Source organism: Esox lucius, chromosome 17 (genome assembly GCF_011004845.1).
Source record: "Esox lucius isolate fEsoLuc1 chromosome 17, fEsoLuc1.pri, whole genome shotgun sequence".
In the NCBI taxonomy this organism is placed as follows: domain Eukaryota; kingdom Metazoa; phylum Chordata; class Actinopteri; order Esociformes; family Esocidae; genus Esox; species Esox lucius.
The window spans coordinates 18,475,744-18,491,841 of record NC_047585.1 but is presented as its reverse complement, the minus strand read 5'-3'; the positions used below and the strand labels follow the sequence as shown (position 1 = coordinate 18,491,841).

At 38.1% G+C, this 16,098-nt stretch overlaps 1 protein-coding gene across 3 annotated transcripts; it reads left to right on the top strand.

Annotated features, from left to right (window-relative positions):
* Nucleotides 1-856: 856 nt before the first annotated feature.
* LOC105017379 (opioid growth factor receptor-like protein 1) lies at nt 857-13,495 on the top strand. 3 transcript variants are annotated; one of them, XM_029114199.2, is made up of 11 exons: nt 857-2,001; nt 2,263-2,448; nt 3,833-3,865; nt 6,437-6,502; nt 6,668-6,700; nt 6,946-6,978; nt 7,129-7,180; nt 7,263-7,341; nt 8,063-8,129; nt 11,121-11,269; nt 11,933-13,495. In XM_029114199.2, the coding sequence occupies exons 1-11, from the start codon at nt 1,729-1,731 to the stop codon at nt 12,687-12,689; spliced, it is 1,728 nt and encodes a 575-aa protein (XP_028970032.2). In that variant the 5' UTR covers nt 857-1,728; the 3' UTR covers nt 12,690-13,495. The 3 variants fall into 3 exon arrangements, with proteins under 3 accessions (XP_028970032.2, XP_028970031.2, XP_028970033.2); XM_029114198.2 differs by having other exon boundaries at nt 862-2,001; nt 2,242-2,448; XM_029114200.2 differs by lacking the exon at nt 6,437-6,502 and having other exon boundaries at nt 863-2,001; nt 2,242-2,448.
* Nucleotides 13,496-16,098: the final 2,603 nt, after the last annotated feature.

The window sequence follows — 16,098 nt, the reverse complement described above, 5'->3', positions numbered from 1 at the left end:
AACAACCAGTGAACCAGTATAGGGGAAACATCTGTCTCTGCAAATATTAATTTGTATTTAGTATTTGCGTGACTCCACTACTAAAAACGTATTACAACTATATTCCAAGTGAATTATTTGTCAATGTTCTATTACCAATTTCCTTTAATTTAAATGTTAGGTCATACATGTATTACTCCCGTAATTCCAACGATTTGTGAAACCTTCCATGCATCCATTTTTTGAATTCTATCTCTGTAACATAACTTTCATCAATATGTGTGTGTGTGTGTGTGAGACATGGCAACAGTGACGTCGATGCAACCTGTGAATAACAGTTTATTTTTCTGTTTAAACGTACACATTTAGCCTAGTTTATAAATTTCCTAAACGTCTCTCCACAGATTGCATTGGGAAAGCAGTGCTTGGAAAGGCCATGTTTTTCACTTTATAATGGCGTGATTCACGGATAATCGGGTGCGAGAATTCAATACCCAGATAAAGCCCCATCTCCAATAGAGCCTCAAAACTTAGTCATGTTTTTGAGAAAACATGATTCGAACGAATGTGGGAATATATTGTAATCGTAAGAAGCGAACGTGAAAGAAACGTGTTAAAACAAAGGCAATTTAAAATCGGACGCGAAAATCCAATTAATGATTTTAGCATACACCTTTTCCACTTTTTAATCTATTTTTTTCATAGGATTGAATTTAGTTTTTTCATAATATGAAATATTTCAGTTACGTTTTTCTCTAGGCTACATTTCCTATCTTAAAGTAAGTAACTAATTGTCAAAACAGCAAAGGTGGGACAATGTCAGTTGTCTCCCATTCTCACTAGCCGAACGGCAAGCGACTTCACCAGTTATGTGAGAATGAAGGGTCAACTGTTGCTGGAAGATTTGTCTCAGAGAGTAGCTCCGTCCAATGATTCGCTGGCTGTCGTTGGAAATTAATGAGAGCCTGTCTCTTTGTAGCTCTAGCAAGTGGATAGTGTGCACGTAGGGTTACTAAGAAATGGAGCAGTCAGGATCGCACTATAGCAGCAATTAAAGAACTGCTGCACATGTTTACTAAATATACAATACAAAATGTTATAATACTGCATTAGCAGCAGACATGTATTATAGTTAAGATGTCTGATATCGTCTGCTAGCTAATGTAATGCAATCGTCAATATTATTGGTAAAGTTAGTTCTCACTACGTTGTTGTTGTGTGCCATGTCACAAGAATTTCATTGTGCAGAATTAAACTGTGTTAGGTGCTTTTGACAAATAGACTGAAACTTGGAATTAGCTAGCTAGTACATTTGCATATGTAGCTAGCAAGCAAAGGGGCATTTGAACGATGTTGATTGCTGTGGAAATAGTTTTCTAGAAACGCCACTACATGAATAATCTGGAGGAAAAAGGAGATCAGCAAATCAAGACTGATAAAAATCCCAACTCTTAACTAAATTAAATCCGGTATAATGAACTGTTAAGTCTGTTATAATACTGTCCCAACTGTTTTCGATATCATATCTCTATACAGCGTCTGTCATCTCCCTCAAGATTGATTTGGTACGAACGCTGGTGGAGTCATTTGCCATTGTATGAAACGAAAGTGAAACGGTAAACTTGATCCGAATCTTAATATATCTTGTTTGTGGTTCTGGTGATCTCAACAAGAGTGGCTTCCAAAAATGGTAACACGTTTTTTCGACCAGCAGTTAAAAGGTGTGTTCAATTAAGACGAATATTTATAATGTCTTTGTTCAAACGCGTCTTATTTCTTTCTTTTTTTACGTACCTAAACTGGCGACCGATCATGTCATTTTGCAATTGGCTTAAACAAAGCTTCATGAACTTCTGGAGAAGTATCATGCCAAATGATCCTCCTGACAGTCCACCGTTCCTTCGAAATGAAGAGGAGAATTCCTCGGTTATCATTTGTATTGACGAAAAAGAAAAGTGCAACTCGATATCGCAATCAGAGAATACAACCAAAGATGCCATTTGTGAAAGAATCACCCAAAACGTAAGTAAGCCCTTGGACCCTGCTGTGGGTTTTTGGAATTATACCATGTACACAGTTATCAAAACAATCGTATGGGCACACTAAAACAAAGCCGGAATATTTAATATTCCACATAAACATATTTTTGTAACCTAAATAGTTCAATGTTAATAGAAATGTGTTATATAAAGTGCTTGGTTCAATGGCTCATACAACACAAGTTGAGTGTATGATGTAATTAGTTTGATAATGGATGTTCAGTGGAATTTTTTTTCTTGTCAGGATTCACAGAAGGGTGGGATGAACACATCGCCAAGTCCAGAGTCCACTTACATTAACGTGGAGAATGACACGATTCCCACTTTAGATCCGTATGTTGACGATGAAGAAACCGACAACTACTTCTGCGAGTATGACTCAACGTGGGAGGATTCAAGTGAAGAAACTGTTGGTAAAAGTAGCCAACCTGTAAGTATGCAGGCAATTGAGCTCTCAGCCCCGCTTAGTGGTTTTAGGTTTCAGGATACCATGGACCGAATTATCAAAAATAATCTTATTGACATTATTCATCAAAGCCAGGATATTTTATCTTCCAAACTTTTATTTTATCCCATTAAATGTCAATAGAAATGTATTGTAATACAATTGTATGTCCAAAAGATTAAGCACGGGGGTGTTTATAATGTGTCAAAATAGAGCTTATATAAAGTTCGTTTTAAATTTGATATTTTAATGGACGTACATTTTTCCCCATCGATAGCAATTTAATCCTGTTCTTTGACACACTTGGCAAAATTAGCCTAATATTTGGTGGAACATTCCATCAAACTTGGTCTTAATTATTATTAAGAAAACCGCTAGAAATTCCGCCTTCGATAGTTACTGGTCTAATTGGGTTAGTCTACCACTCCATTTGATGCCACATTTTGCAATTATTTAGATTTGCTAAAACAGATGAAAAATACTTTACTCAGTAAAGACACTTTCATAGAATGACACGACACTCCCAAAAGGCCATCTTGAAATGCTTATATTAGGTTTACTAGCTATTAAGTAAAGCATGCCATAAATAATTTTCTATAAGATTCTGAATTTAGAGTGGACAGATGCCAAACTTGCTCCTTTTATTTTCCAAGAAGTACAAACACAACTTATATTTGAATTTTCAATAGGAATTACAACATTTGCCATGACTATGAACATTTTGTATTTTCATAAATGGGAAAGGAGAAAAACCGTTGTCAATAGTGTCATTTGAATAGCAATGATAGAGACCCTGTGTGGATATGACTTGTGAAGTGTGGAAGTGACTTGGTGTAGAGAAAAGGAGAGAGCTTAAAACAGTGCACTGGTCTCTCATTTGTTATTAGAAGTGTTGGTTTCTTGATGATGGAAGCTACTCAGGGATCAGGGATGATTTTACAAAGGTAGTGAGAAATGGGAGATCTCCTGAAGATGATTCATAGAAGAATCTGGTAAAAAAGTTGTGGATTGTTGTATATCCTTCTATGATTCAGAATACAGAATTATCATAGTCGTGGCATGTTATGTAAGAGATATTAAAGATTGTATATGGCATATGAGAGTCTGTGTGCTCTCATATGCCATACAAATTGTTCAAAATTCTGAGCCTGAGGAACCAGAGTACTGCTGCTTTTCAGGTCTACCTGATAATTAATTACATTCACCTCGTGTGAAGTCTAAATCAGCCACCAATTACATGGCTAGAATGAAAACCAGCAGTATTCTGCAGAGGCCTGGAGTCGAGAACATGCAGAGATTGTTTTAACTATTGCAAATGATTATTCTGTACTGTCTTTTGGGCCACGTAGTCACTGGTATGTTTCCTTAGGAGCATATTTCCCAGATCTTCGGTCGGGCAAAAGTAAGTATTGTCATTTTATAATTTGTCGTATGTATAGGTAGCTTAAGCTGCAGTCAGGAATTTAGGAATACAGATGTTTGATGTCTATTTGTAAAGATTTCATTTACTGGGGATCAATAAAATAACAGACACCACATGGGAAAGGACATGTACTTTGAAATAAATCCCAATTACAAATGCAGCTGCAGAGGTCACATTAGGTTGATTGCCAATTAGCAGTAGGCTACACGTGACAGTGATTAAACAGGTTTGACAACTAGCATTTAGATTTTTCAAATCAACATAAGGCATCTAACAATGTTCCAGTGTCCAAATAGTCAGTGCCTGAATTGCAGGTAAACTGGTTGCAAGAACAGCAAAATAATTCACTATCAACAGAACAGTGTCAAACATCATGACAGCAAATGCCAAGCATAAACAAATTGCATTGATAAAGAATAGCAGTGGTTGTGAGTAGCAACTAAATTACAGGGACAGATGGACACTTAACAGGATTCTAACTCAATGCCCCAAAAGCACAGCTTAAAAAATGACTGCAGAATTGAATCAGCATCTCAGACACCCAGTTTCAGCCAAAACTGCACGTTTTGAGCATCACAAAACTTGGAATTTAAAGGCTGCCATTCAGAACTTGCTTGTATCCAAGGTGAATGCACACGGTCTTATAACTTGATGTAAGGAACACATTACCTGGAACCCTGAGCAATGAAAAAATTAAAATGGACTGGTGAGTCATCTTTCACCCTACATTCAGACAGGATGTTTTGAGAAAGCCGAAATCCCTTCAGCCCACAATGTCTGCGTCAATCTCAACAAGAAACCAGGCAAGCCTAGTTCAGCCGGCCCGCAATAAAATGTTAATCGTGGCTGCCTTTTTTTTTTTGCCGTTTTGAGAATCAAACCCAGGTCGCCCACATGACAGGCTGTGTCACAGGCAGTGACATTCGCTCTTCTAGGCCGGCTCTGTGTACGTGGTCCAGCAAAAACATACTTTATTATCTTTAATGGTATGGGCAGCCATCTTGTGGGAGTCATTAAGTCCATGTTCATTTAGTTAACGGCCAACGAATATGAGGCCATTTTACAGAACCAGGTGCCCCTATGATGCAAACACTGTTCCCTGATGATGTTACAATATTCTAGGATGACAGTGCCCTCATATACACTGCCAACTGAATTAAAGAGTGGTTTTATGAACACCAGGATGATGTCAAACTCCTTTCATGGCCTCCCCAATCACCACATCTGAACATCATTGAACCTTTATATGGTAGGTTCTGGGGCACAGAGCACAACATAGATTTCCACCACCTTCATCCCTTAAAGAACTGGAGGCTTTTCTTAAAGAGTTGTGCATTAAACAGGTCTGCATTCCAAGAAAGAGTGGAGCTGTTCAGAAGGCAAAGGCTGGTCCCTTATTCTATTGTAAGGTGTTGCCCTTGTTTTGTCTAAACCCTGTGTCTCTACTTGCTGTTACAAATGGATAGATCTAGATCTAAATAGCCTTTGCACCTACTGTAAGTTTTAAATGTGTTTTATTTAGTGTATAATATTGAATAAAGATGTTACAAAAAATGAATGTACTCTGCATAAAACAAAAGGAACATCAATAACAACATACAAATGAAAGTGAAAATGTTTACCCTACATGCATTACTCCAGCAAATGGATGTCTTCTAAGTTGCTTTTAAGTTTTTCTCCCAATCTGCCATAGTTATTTTGGTGCTCAGCTCTTCCAACCACTTGGCCCTAATAACTTCTGTGAAGTGACAGATTTGGAAAATAATAGGCCTACAGTATTGGCAACAAGTTGTACTTAATTACTGTAGCTCATATTTGTAATTAGTATAATTCCCACAGTTAAAAAAATCCCAACTCCAGATTTGTAATATGCACCACATGATACCACTGCTTTAGTGAGATGGAAAATGTCCGTTTCCTAGCATGGATGTAGTCCCATGACCTTGAAGCTGAGCTGGTTGTAGGAAAGGAGACACCATAAGGGTAAGGCTGGCTCAGGGGTGTAGAGCTTTCTCCCCAAAGCAGTCAACCATTACGCTGCACTTTAAGGCAGAAAGTACTGCCTAGCCCTGGGATTGACCCTCTGATACTAGTTCATTGGCAACCCTTTTGCCCCTAGTGGAAAGTATATCTTTAATATTTCTCCAGGTTCAAACTTCAATGAGCTGTGATAAGCAACAGGCAAGGCCTTCATGGTAGAGTGACTAGACAAAAGCTGTTCACCAAAAAGGTCAGACTACTAACACTAAAAACCTGTTTTTGGTTTGTCATTGTGTGTAGATTGATAGGGAAAATAATAAAGGAATCCATTATGAGTCTATAACACAACAAAACATGGGGAGAAAGTGAGGTGGTCTGAATACTTTCCGAAGGCACAGTACCCCAATACCATGATGTATAAGATTGAAAAGTGAAGTCTGAATTCATACAGTGGCAGACACTAAGCAGCCTGAGTGCATACATTTTCATGCCAAGTGTAATTGGGTTTCTGATACTTGGAATATCCGATATCTGACATTTTGTGAACTTACAAAGTGAATTTGTTTCCAGTCGTACAAGTTTAACAGATTCAGAAATTCTGCAAGAGATATGCAAAGGTATCGGCATGATTATCCAGTAAGTCATTATTGTCTTTGAATTTACTAAATGTAATACTTGTATCCACTGGTATTGATGTATACAGGCTGCAATATCATGATACAAATCTACTACAGATTGTCATTCATAGACTGGAAGCAGTAGCTCTTACAATTTCTAAACACTTTGATTGTATTTTCACAGGAGCGTACAATGAACTATTACTCCATCGATCAAGTAAGAAAGTTCTTGTTTCTTTATGCAACATCTGAAACAACAATTATATGATTAAGAATTTCACTGCTTAAAATGACCTGTTTAGATACTGTACAAGTATCTGCAGAAAGTATTCTCTATTACATTGCATCTTCTTTCCAGGAAATGCCTAATTTACAGTTCTACTGCAGATTGTCACTCATAGACTGGAAGCAGTAGATCTTACCAAGTCTTAACAGTTTTTCTTTTTTATCGAATTTTCACAGGAGCGTACTATGAACAATTACTCCAGCGTTCAAGTAAGAAAACTCTTGATTTTTTGTAACATTTGAGAAAACCATAATTATTTGATTAAGAATTTCACTGCTTAAATGACTCTGTTATTCTGTTTAGATACTGTACAGGTATCTGCAGAAAGTCTTCTCTATTACATTGCATCTTCTTTCCAGGAAATGCCTAATTTACAGTTCTACCTTGGACAAAGGACCTCTTCTCCCGATGGTAATCTATACTGTTTATTAAATGTTGTGTATATATGACAAGACTACAAGACATTTCTAACTGAAACTTTTGCTCTGATTAGGTGTCTCCATTGATGACTTTCACAACAAATGGCAAGGGGATTATTCAAAACTGGAAAGAGTCCACTCATACATCCAATGGTAAGTTTCCTGTTTCAGATTTTATATTGGCTTTTAATCAATGTAATTATTTTATTATTCAGGCATAGCTTAATGTTTGCCTGAACTCTTGTTTGTATGTCCAGAGTAAAAGCATTGTCCTGAGCAGGGGATTCCAGTGTCTTACTTAGGAGTCTGGTCTACGTTGTTTTTTTTTGACAAAACATGGTACATACACAACTCAGAATAAAATGTGGGAGTGGGAAGTTTAAATCTTCTTCTTTCTCTGATGTCTTCAGTACAAGTAGTATAACAAGACCACTCAGGGTCTGTAAAGTTCTCTTCTTTTCATAGATTTAAAGAAAGTGCTTTGAAATTGCCATGACCACCTTTTAAATTACTGTGATACACTCATTTTGGTTTAAATCTGTTTACCATAACACGACTGAGGATAAACAAACCTTTTTACAAAAGTACATTTTTTATTATGAACAGGGGTGCACCGGGATTATCTGGGATTCATGGCAAATCACCAGTCATCTGGGATTCATGGCAAATCACCAATGCCCCAGTGGGCCTGTCTAACAGATCATAGCCAGTAAAGTGAACATTTAGCAGGTGTTTTAGAATTGCCAGGACCAATTTATGGACGTAATCTTCACCTGCTTACAAAGAATATATGAATGAAGTACAGATGTTCCTGTCTCTCAAGAATCCCTGAAAAAGTAGTAAAAACTGTTGTTTTAAACAACATTTCATTTAGGTTGTTCCCTCTTCAAGAACCAGGAATGAATTACGAAGCCAAGGAACTAACCAAGAAGGAAATTGAGGTACTCCTATTACTCTCTCTAAGAAAGAAAATATTGTCTACATACAGTACTCTATTTATAGATGTATCAGAATTTACATAATTATCTGTTATTATATTGAGTAGAGTACTATAGGACAAAACCCAAGAGAAAAATCCTCTGCTTTCTGGTTCTCCGCTTTGGCATATGTTGAGGATAGTGCAAGTTGTGTAGGATCTTGTATAAGAATTTTCTCAAGTGAACTGAACATGTATGGAGGAATTCTATGCTATCCTTCAAGTCTTAAAGAGATTGGAGTGTCTAGTTCATCCCATCATGCCTGTCAACTGTAGTTGACTTTTAAAAAGGAACATTTTACAAAGTAACATTGGTCCTCATTCACGAAAGATGCGTACAATCAAATTTGATCTTAAAATGATCGTATGATAATTTCACCGACAGAGCTGATATCCATCAATATTATCTTTGTCTCATACTGACGATCAAACTCACGTCTGGTCGAAGACAGTGTAAACCAATGTCAAAAAATAAGATCATGCTTGATTTGGACAAAGACTATCATTATCACTAAAACAAAAATCATAACAGCCTCAGTAACAACAACCACAATTATAATTATAATAGGTATGCCTAAGATAAAACAAGATGACGATGAATACAGCACAAACAAACGTAGGCTACTACATTATTAAATAGTGTCACTAGGGTAGGCTATAATTGTATTATTTATGTCACTTTATTATGCATTTTGTCTCTTATTTCTGTTCATATGTTTGTAAGGTTTGAAATGCCTTCGTGTTTGTAGCATTTCCTAAGTCACTCAGGGCGTATTGACATACTGGAGATCATAAATGGTCTTTATAATTTCGGTGGCTGGCATCTTTATTAGCTAACAGGTCTTAAATTGGCTAGTGAGAGGATAGATAAGTGGTTCTGGGTTGTGCAGTTACCCTAAGGATGGCAGAGCTTGCTTTTTGCCGGACCGCTTAAGCGGTGCGAATGTCTCTTACTTACTGACTGACTGCCCCTTGTTAAATAGCGTAGTGGTTAGAGAAGCAGACTTGTGAACTATAGGTCCCGAGTTCGTATCTCCTTGCAGGCAAAGCGAAGTACACATTGTGAATTATTCTGTACTGACAAAACCTTTGCTGGGTAAAACGGAAACCTGAAATTGTATACGGTTATATTGCAACTGTTTCTGGCATGGAAAAGTTCATCTTCAGTCTCGCTAGCAATTGCTCAATTCTTAAGATTATTCCTAAGAAGTTAGTAGAAACCAATAAGCCTATTACTGGCTAATAAGCTGTTCAAACAGCCAGTGGTAAAAGCTAACAGCTCATAGTTGCTATTTTTGCTGGAGGTAAACTTAATAAGAAACGTTAGTCAGTTTAACACAATGCTCAATAGTGTTTAGCAACTGATGAAATGTGTAATGCCGTGGCGTTATGGTTAAAGACAGTGCCTCTCATGTGGAAGGCTCAAGTTCAAATCTGTTGTGAACAACGACTTATTGTATTTCCACGATTCTCTCGTCGTTTTACTTAATGATCGTTAGTTATCGTCACCTTTCTTGATAGTTATTGTATTAATGTCATTCACGAATGAAAGCAAAAAGCACGTTGTTATGCCATTAAAGAAAAAAATATGTTCTGATGCCATGAAATGAAATAGCTTTGGCAGACTCGCTAGGAGTTGCTCAATTCCTATGACTATTCCAGTAAGTTAGTACATACTTGTAAAGCCTATTACTGGCTAATAAGCTGTTCAAACGGCCAGTGGCAAAAGCTAACAGTTCAAAAAGGCTATTTGTGGTGGAGGTAAACTTAGTAAGAAACTTTAGTCAGTTTAACTGTATCAATATAATTCACGAATGGCCAATTAGCTGTTAAAATTACTAGTGGCAAAATAGGATTTGTCATAGACACGAGGCTATACTGACACCCGTCGAACATAGAGCTCTGTGGTGTAGTGGTTAGCGACACAGGTTAGTGACACACTTTCACGTTGGCGACCCGGGTTTGAATCGCAAGAGGGCAGTACTTTCTATTGTGGTCTGGCTGAAGTAGGCATGCCTGGTTTCTTGTTTTTAAAGGACTTTGGCTCTGGGCTGAGACGTGAGAGTGTTCCGTAACAGCGCTGATTTTGTCATGGAGAATGACAAATGGTTAATTATTATAATTTGTTGAAATCTGTCAATTCATAGGATGCTGATCGCCATACCCGCATAAATTACGGGTGTGTCATATGTAAATAAGGACAGGTGCAGGGCGTTGTCACATCCACAGCTTTATTCGATGTACCAATCTGCGATGACATCTACATTCATTTTGACCAGTTTCGTGAATCACACTTAGAGATGATCGTAAGTCTCTCCCAACGTTTGAATCTGAGATCTTTTCTGAGATTTCATGAATGAGGGCCATTGTTATTTATGTCAGAAACCAAACCCTGATTTCCACAGCATTGAGCCCATATCAACAGTCATGACGGTTGTATTGGCATAATTTGGGGGTGCTTTGCTGTATAAGGACCTGGAAGAAACAATAACTGCATCAGTGAAGAAACAATAACTAAAAGAGAATGTCAACCAATCCACTCATGAGCTAAATCTGAAGGGTCATGCAGACAGTTATCCAAAACAAAAGAATGTCGGAATGGCTGAAAACAAATACATTACATAAAAGGTTGCTGAGTGAGTGGTTCGGCATTGAATTGTTAGGCCAAAATGAACAGTGATGTTCGAAACTGATCCAAATATATCGGATGCAATTGGAGCTAGACCAGTTATAGAAAGTAAAGGGGCCATCACATTTTCACAGGGGTCACAAAGGTCAGTTATCACATTTTCACAGGGGTGACCTAAGTCAGTTCATTAAATACATGAAAAAATATACAAATCTCTTTGTTCTTGCATATTAGTTTTTGTTGATTAGAAATTGATAGATTTCTTCAACGCTCTGTATTTCATATCTAATTGGTGGTAAATTATCCTTAAATCAACTTCCTTCTCAGGCTTTCCTCCAAAATGACACAGCCAAGCAGAGACTGCTCAAGTCCTATAAGCTCATGTTGGACTTTTATGGCATAAAGCTGTCAAATGATACAACAGGAGATGTGGAAACAGCAGAAAACTGGCGTAAGCGATTTGAAAACCTGGACAGGTTAGAAATTTATACATTTGGGATTTTCAACAGCCCAATCTAATGCTACCCCCTTAACCATTTAATTTCATAAAACATTGTCATACAGGTATATAACAAAAATTCCTATCTACATTTATATTATTTAATAAATGTGTCAAATGCACGCATGTTGGCAATTTGAACTTGTAAAAGCTGCCACTCTAACACAACTGCATTGCTGTATGAAGGTCTGAAGGGTTTATGGAATGGAACATTAGCTAAAGAGACCAGTACCCAAGACAAATGTCCTAATCCATGGAGACTCCGGAGAGTGAACTCTGTTGTTAGTCACATTACAGAACTGAATGCAGGTTTTGCTTTACTTACATTCACTACTTTGACAACTTCATCAACGCGTTGCTTCTTCTTGTTTTAACCCATTTCCCAATATGTTACACAAACACTTAGACCATGTGCAATATTCAACTTCAGTTATTTAAATATGAAATCTGAATAGTTCTTCCTCTACCACAAAACAGCTCTATAGTATTGTGTCAGATTAGTGCCAAATGTGGCACATGTAGAGAATGCATGCAGAGCTCTTGACTCAGGAGCAGGGGTCCATTGACAGGCACTCATCAACCACATTTGGTAAGGCAGTGTTATCCTGTAATTATGTTGTTGTTATTTTGTTAATTGCAGAAACTCACACAACAACCTTCGAATCACCCGCATCCTGAAGTGCCTGGGCACCCTGGGTTTCCCCCACTACCAGGCCCCGCTGGTCAAGTTCTTCCTGGAACAGACACTGGTCATGGGCAGGCTGGACAGTGTGAAGGAAAGTGCACTCAACTACTTCATCTTTGCTGTCCTTGATAAGCAAGAGCGAAGGGAATTAGTGAAGTATGCCTACCAGCACTATGAGCCCAAACATGAGTTTGTGTGGTGCCCCAAGACAATTCAGAGTATGTTTGAGGAGGAGCCATTCTCAGGTGATGACACAACAGCTATTAAACAGGGGAATATGTACATTGCACATGGTAACATTCCCATGAATAAGATTAGAATGGCAGGTGAGGCCAGTGACTTCATGCAGTTGGATCAGCAAAGTTACAGTGGGGGGATGACAGAGGTATCAATACCTCAGAATAACATGCCAAGTCAGTGGGGCCATGACACAGGGTCCAGACAGGGCTCCAAGACTAAAAATGGAGGGGATCAAAACACCCGTAATGATTCAGCAACTGAGCATCTGCTAATTAGTCAAAATAGTACTTCTCATTCCAGTTATGGAGCTTTGGCAATTAGTAACTCAATAGCTACCACTGACCCAACCACTAAGGCACCTAGAAGTGATCAGAGAAAGAGAACAGCAGTCAAGAGAGAAGAGGGCCCATCTAGGAAATTTAGCAGAGGTTCAGAGGAAGATACTCATTCTAATCATGAGGAACAATTGTGAAAACCAGACAGTGGAAAAGAGTAGATGTTTGATAGAAAAGTGGAGATATGGTGGGAATGAGCAGGAGATTTGGGGGGAATGCAAAGAAATATTGTATAATGAGTAAGGAAGCTGCAAATGAAGATGATTTCAGAGAAATATTTCAGAAGTACCATGGGAAAGATACATTTGAAATAACACAATGACATGTGTTCTGTTCAAAGTGATTAGCATGTTCTACTTTAATGAAGGGGAAATAATACTTGAAGTATGACATGTATTCTAATCATTTATTTGTTTGTAAAAAGTTTGTTCACCCCCAATGGCCTACCCCCTCCACTGTTAATGGTAATCTCACAATGTCTCAGACGTCACTACCAATCACAATCAAAATGAGGTTCAGGTGTGTTGCAGGTATTTGGGGAAGGCGAGGCACTGCTCCATCTACCTCAGTTGGTAGAATCAGTTGTCACTCAAGTGTTTTCCTCTAAACCTATTATCTGTTTGCAAGGTGGGACTTCTCGGGAGGAAGAGTTCACAAGGATGATCATTTGACTTGTTTCTCTTAAAAACATGTTCATCATTGTGTTGTTATCCAAATTTTTTCCAAATAACATTTAAAAACTTTTGTGATTTATTTCATAAAGGCATATTCTTTTAGGAAACTGTTTAATAGATTTTTGGGTAATTTGGGGATTTTGGGGATGTTTGTTTCCAATGTGTTTCACACAGTTTCTACTAATTACAGTATTTGAAATAACCATTTGTGCCACCAACGTTGCCTTTTGTTCATGCATGACAATTGTTAATAAAATGATTTACAAATATGTAATCTGTATGTGAGCTTTATTAACAAGAAAAACCACGGAAACCACTGCTTCAAAGGCTGACAAAAAATGTATATCTGGAAGCAGAAAGGTTTTTGTAGGCCCTCCCCAACTCACACTAAAAATAATAAAATGTGGAAAATCCACACTTGTCCATACAGTGCAAAATGTGTTAGTTTCTTTAGGGGGATACAACAGTGACTTGTCCCTATATGAGATGACCAAATCAATTGAGCCTACTTGACCATAAACACAAAAGTCAGTGTAGAATATATGTGTGATGTCGGACACTATGTCTATGTTCAGGTGGAATTGTGGTAAAAAGGAGATAGAGTCCAGGTCTATGGTTTAGACTGTTTATCTATGTGTATGTGGTTCTGTAACAACAAAGCACAACAGAACAGACTGATTATGAACAAATAATAAGGAAAACACACTGCCTTGGCAGCATAGCCACTCCCTGGGCAGATACTCCCCATTACCAAGCTTACTCTTTGGAATGTGTCTTTGAGAAGAATCTTCTCTGGTGTTTGTGTTGGCGTTCTGAAGCAGAGAGGTCAGATTCTCTGTTCTGGCACAATTCCGGTCAGTATTATTTTGGCCCCAGAGACCCGGTCAGTGCTTTTGGGGTCGTCATCCGACTCGTCCCGTCATGATCCTGCACTTGTCTCCACTGTGATCCCCTTCGGTTGGATCTACCCGTGCTGCCAGGTCCTCTTCTCCTGGTGAGACAGGTAACGGGCCTCCGGTCTGTTCATCCTGTTGGCTCTACGCTCATCCAGTCCTTGTCCTCTTCAGCTTCTCCCGGTTACGTTAGCGGTCCTCTTGTCTGCTCGTCTTCCTCTCCACTAATGTTCGCGGCACCGCTCGTTAACGAGCTCGCCTCTTCATTTTTAGCAGGTTTAAATAATCCTGTTAGCTTTTTATGTGCTTAAACAATTCCTTCTCACTGTTTTCACTGCTCTCAAACTTTTCCCATTCTGACATTTTGACCCAGCTATAGCCACAACTTCTCACTAGCATTATACGGTACCATGAAAACGGCGGAATGCTAACGTATTGTAACATAGCGTCATTGGTCACGTCAAAATCGGATCAATCAGCAGCCAGAATCATGAATATCAAGTGTGGACAAAAAAACAGACAAATTACAAAACAATGTGATTTTTTATTGGCTCATGATAGGCCCCTCGTCTTTGTAGGCCCATGGGCTTAAGCCCCGGTAAACCCGTGCATTAAGGCGGCCCTGCTTGGAAGGTTGGAAGCTAGTGAGCAAACGTTTGGCAGCTAGCTAAAATATATATCATTTTAAAGCAATTCAGTATTTGGCTAAATGTTCAAACATTACATTTTCAAAATAGTTGGCTCACCCCAATAATTTGCTCAAATCCTTAGACCTTACCTAGTCTATTCAAGCCTTTTAAAGTAACAGCTTGCAGAGGCAACACCTTTAAAAAAGCCTCTTGTAAAATGACCTATCCTAGCTATGCTTCTGTTGTGCAGTTTTCAGGCATTTTGGTTTTGAGCAGTCGTTGTTGAAATGTTTCGCTCAACCTTGCAACACTGCCGTCCCCATCCTACCTTCTGACAGACCCATCCTCCCTGGAATTATATTTTAATATTTTGGAAACAAGGGTGTACTATAGAGAATCCTATAGTAATTGAATAGCAGAAAATAATATCAACGAGTACGAAGCTCAGGGAGTATTATACAAAAAACCCTTTAAGGATTCTGTTATGCTCAGAAAATGTACTTAGAGAATCCTATAGTAATTCCGTAGTATAAAGACAATCATAGAGTAGGCAATACAAAGCCTACTATAGAGTATTATAAAGAACCTATACGTTTTCGTGAGAGGCTGTTATTTCACATTATAAAATATGTATTTATCGTATATACATACAAATATTATAGTTACATTTAATTGTAAAAAAAAAAAAAATGGTTACTGTCTCCGCTAAATGGAGCTAGCTAGATAACTGTATTTTCAACGCTAACAGTAGCATTATAATTATAGGGCAGAAATAGGAGTAGCTAGGCTACCTGTTTGTGGACAAAAGTTACCCAACATTGCCATCTGCTGATTATATACTATAATACCGTTATTTTTGTTAGTGACGAAAACATTTCTTACACATATTATGAGGGCAGCATGGATTAATAATTAAACGCAGAAAGCTAGCTGAGAAAGTTCATAAAAAAAAATCCCACCTCTTTGGAACCTTGGCCCTTTTTGAAGAGCAAGATACTGCTGCATAAAACACTGCCATGACTAGTGTCAAGTGTTTTGACATTTCCGAACTGGTCTCAGGTGAAGTGGAGGCCCTATTGGTACATCAAATAGAAATGTCCCATTATGCTTTAGGAATGTTGTTTAAACAATCGTTCTACATTCTAATTTACAAATCCCTCATGTCATTAATGATTAAATAAACATGATTTAATTTAAGACACATTTTGTGAGTGTCACGTCTCGAAATCAAATGCACACAAAGGCACGACATATCAATAGGCATGCACATTGTTTCTTGTTAGTGAAATTGCACAAATTCTAAAATAACGCAGTGCCTTATGGGTTGAGCCCCACAACGTTGACTCACTC

Coding starts and splice junctions, on each gene's coding strand:
- LOC105017379 (XM_029114198.2), top strand. CDS start 1,729: ATGTCTTTGTTCAAACGCGTCTTATTTCTTTCTTTTTTTACGTACCTA. Junction 6,503..6,667: donor GGTATCGGCATGATTATCCA/GTAAGTCATTAT, acceptor GTATTTTCACAG/GAGCGTACAATGAACTATTA. Junction 11,270..11,932: donor CGATTTGAAAACCTGGACAG/GTTAGAAATTTA, acceptor TGTTAATTGCAG/AAACTCACACAACAACCTTC.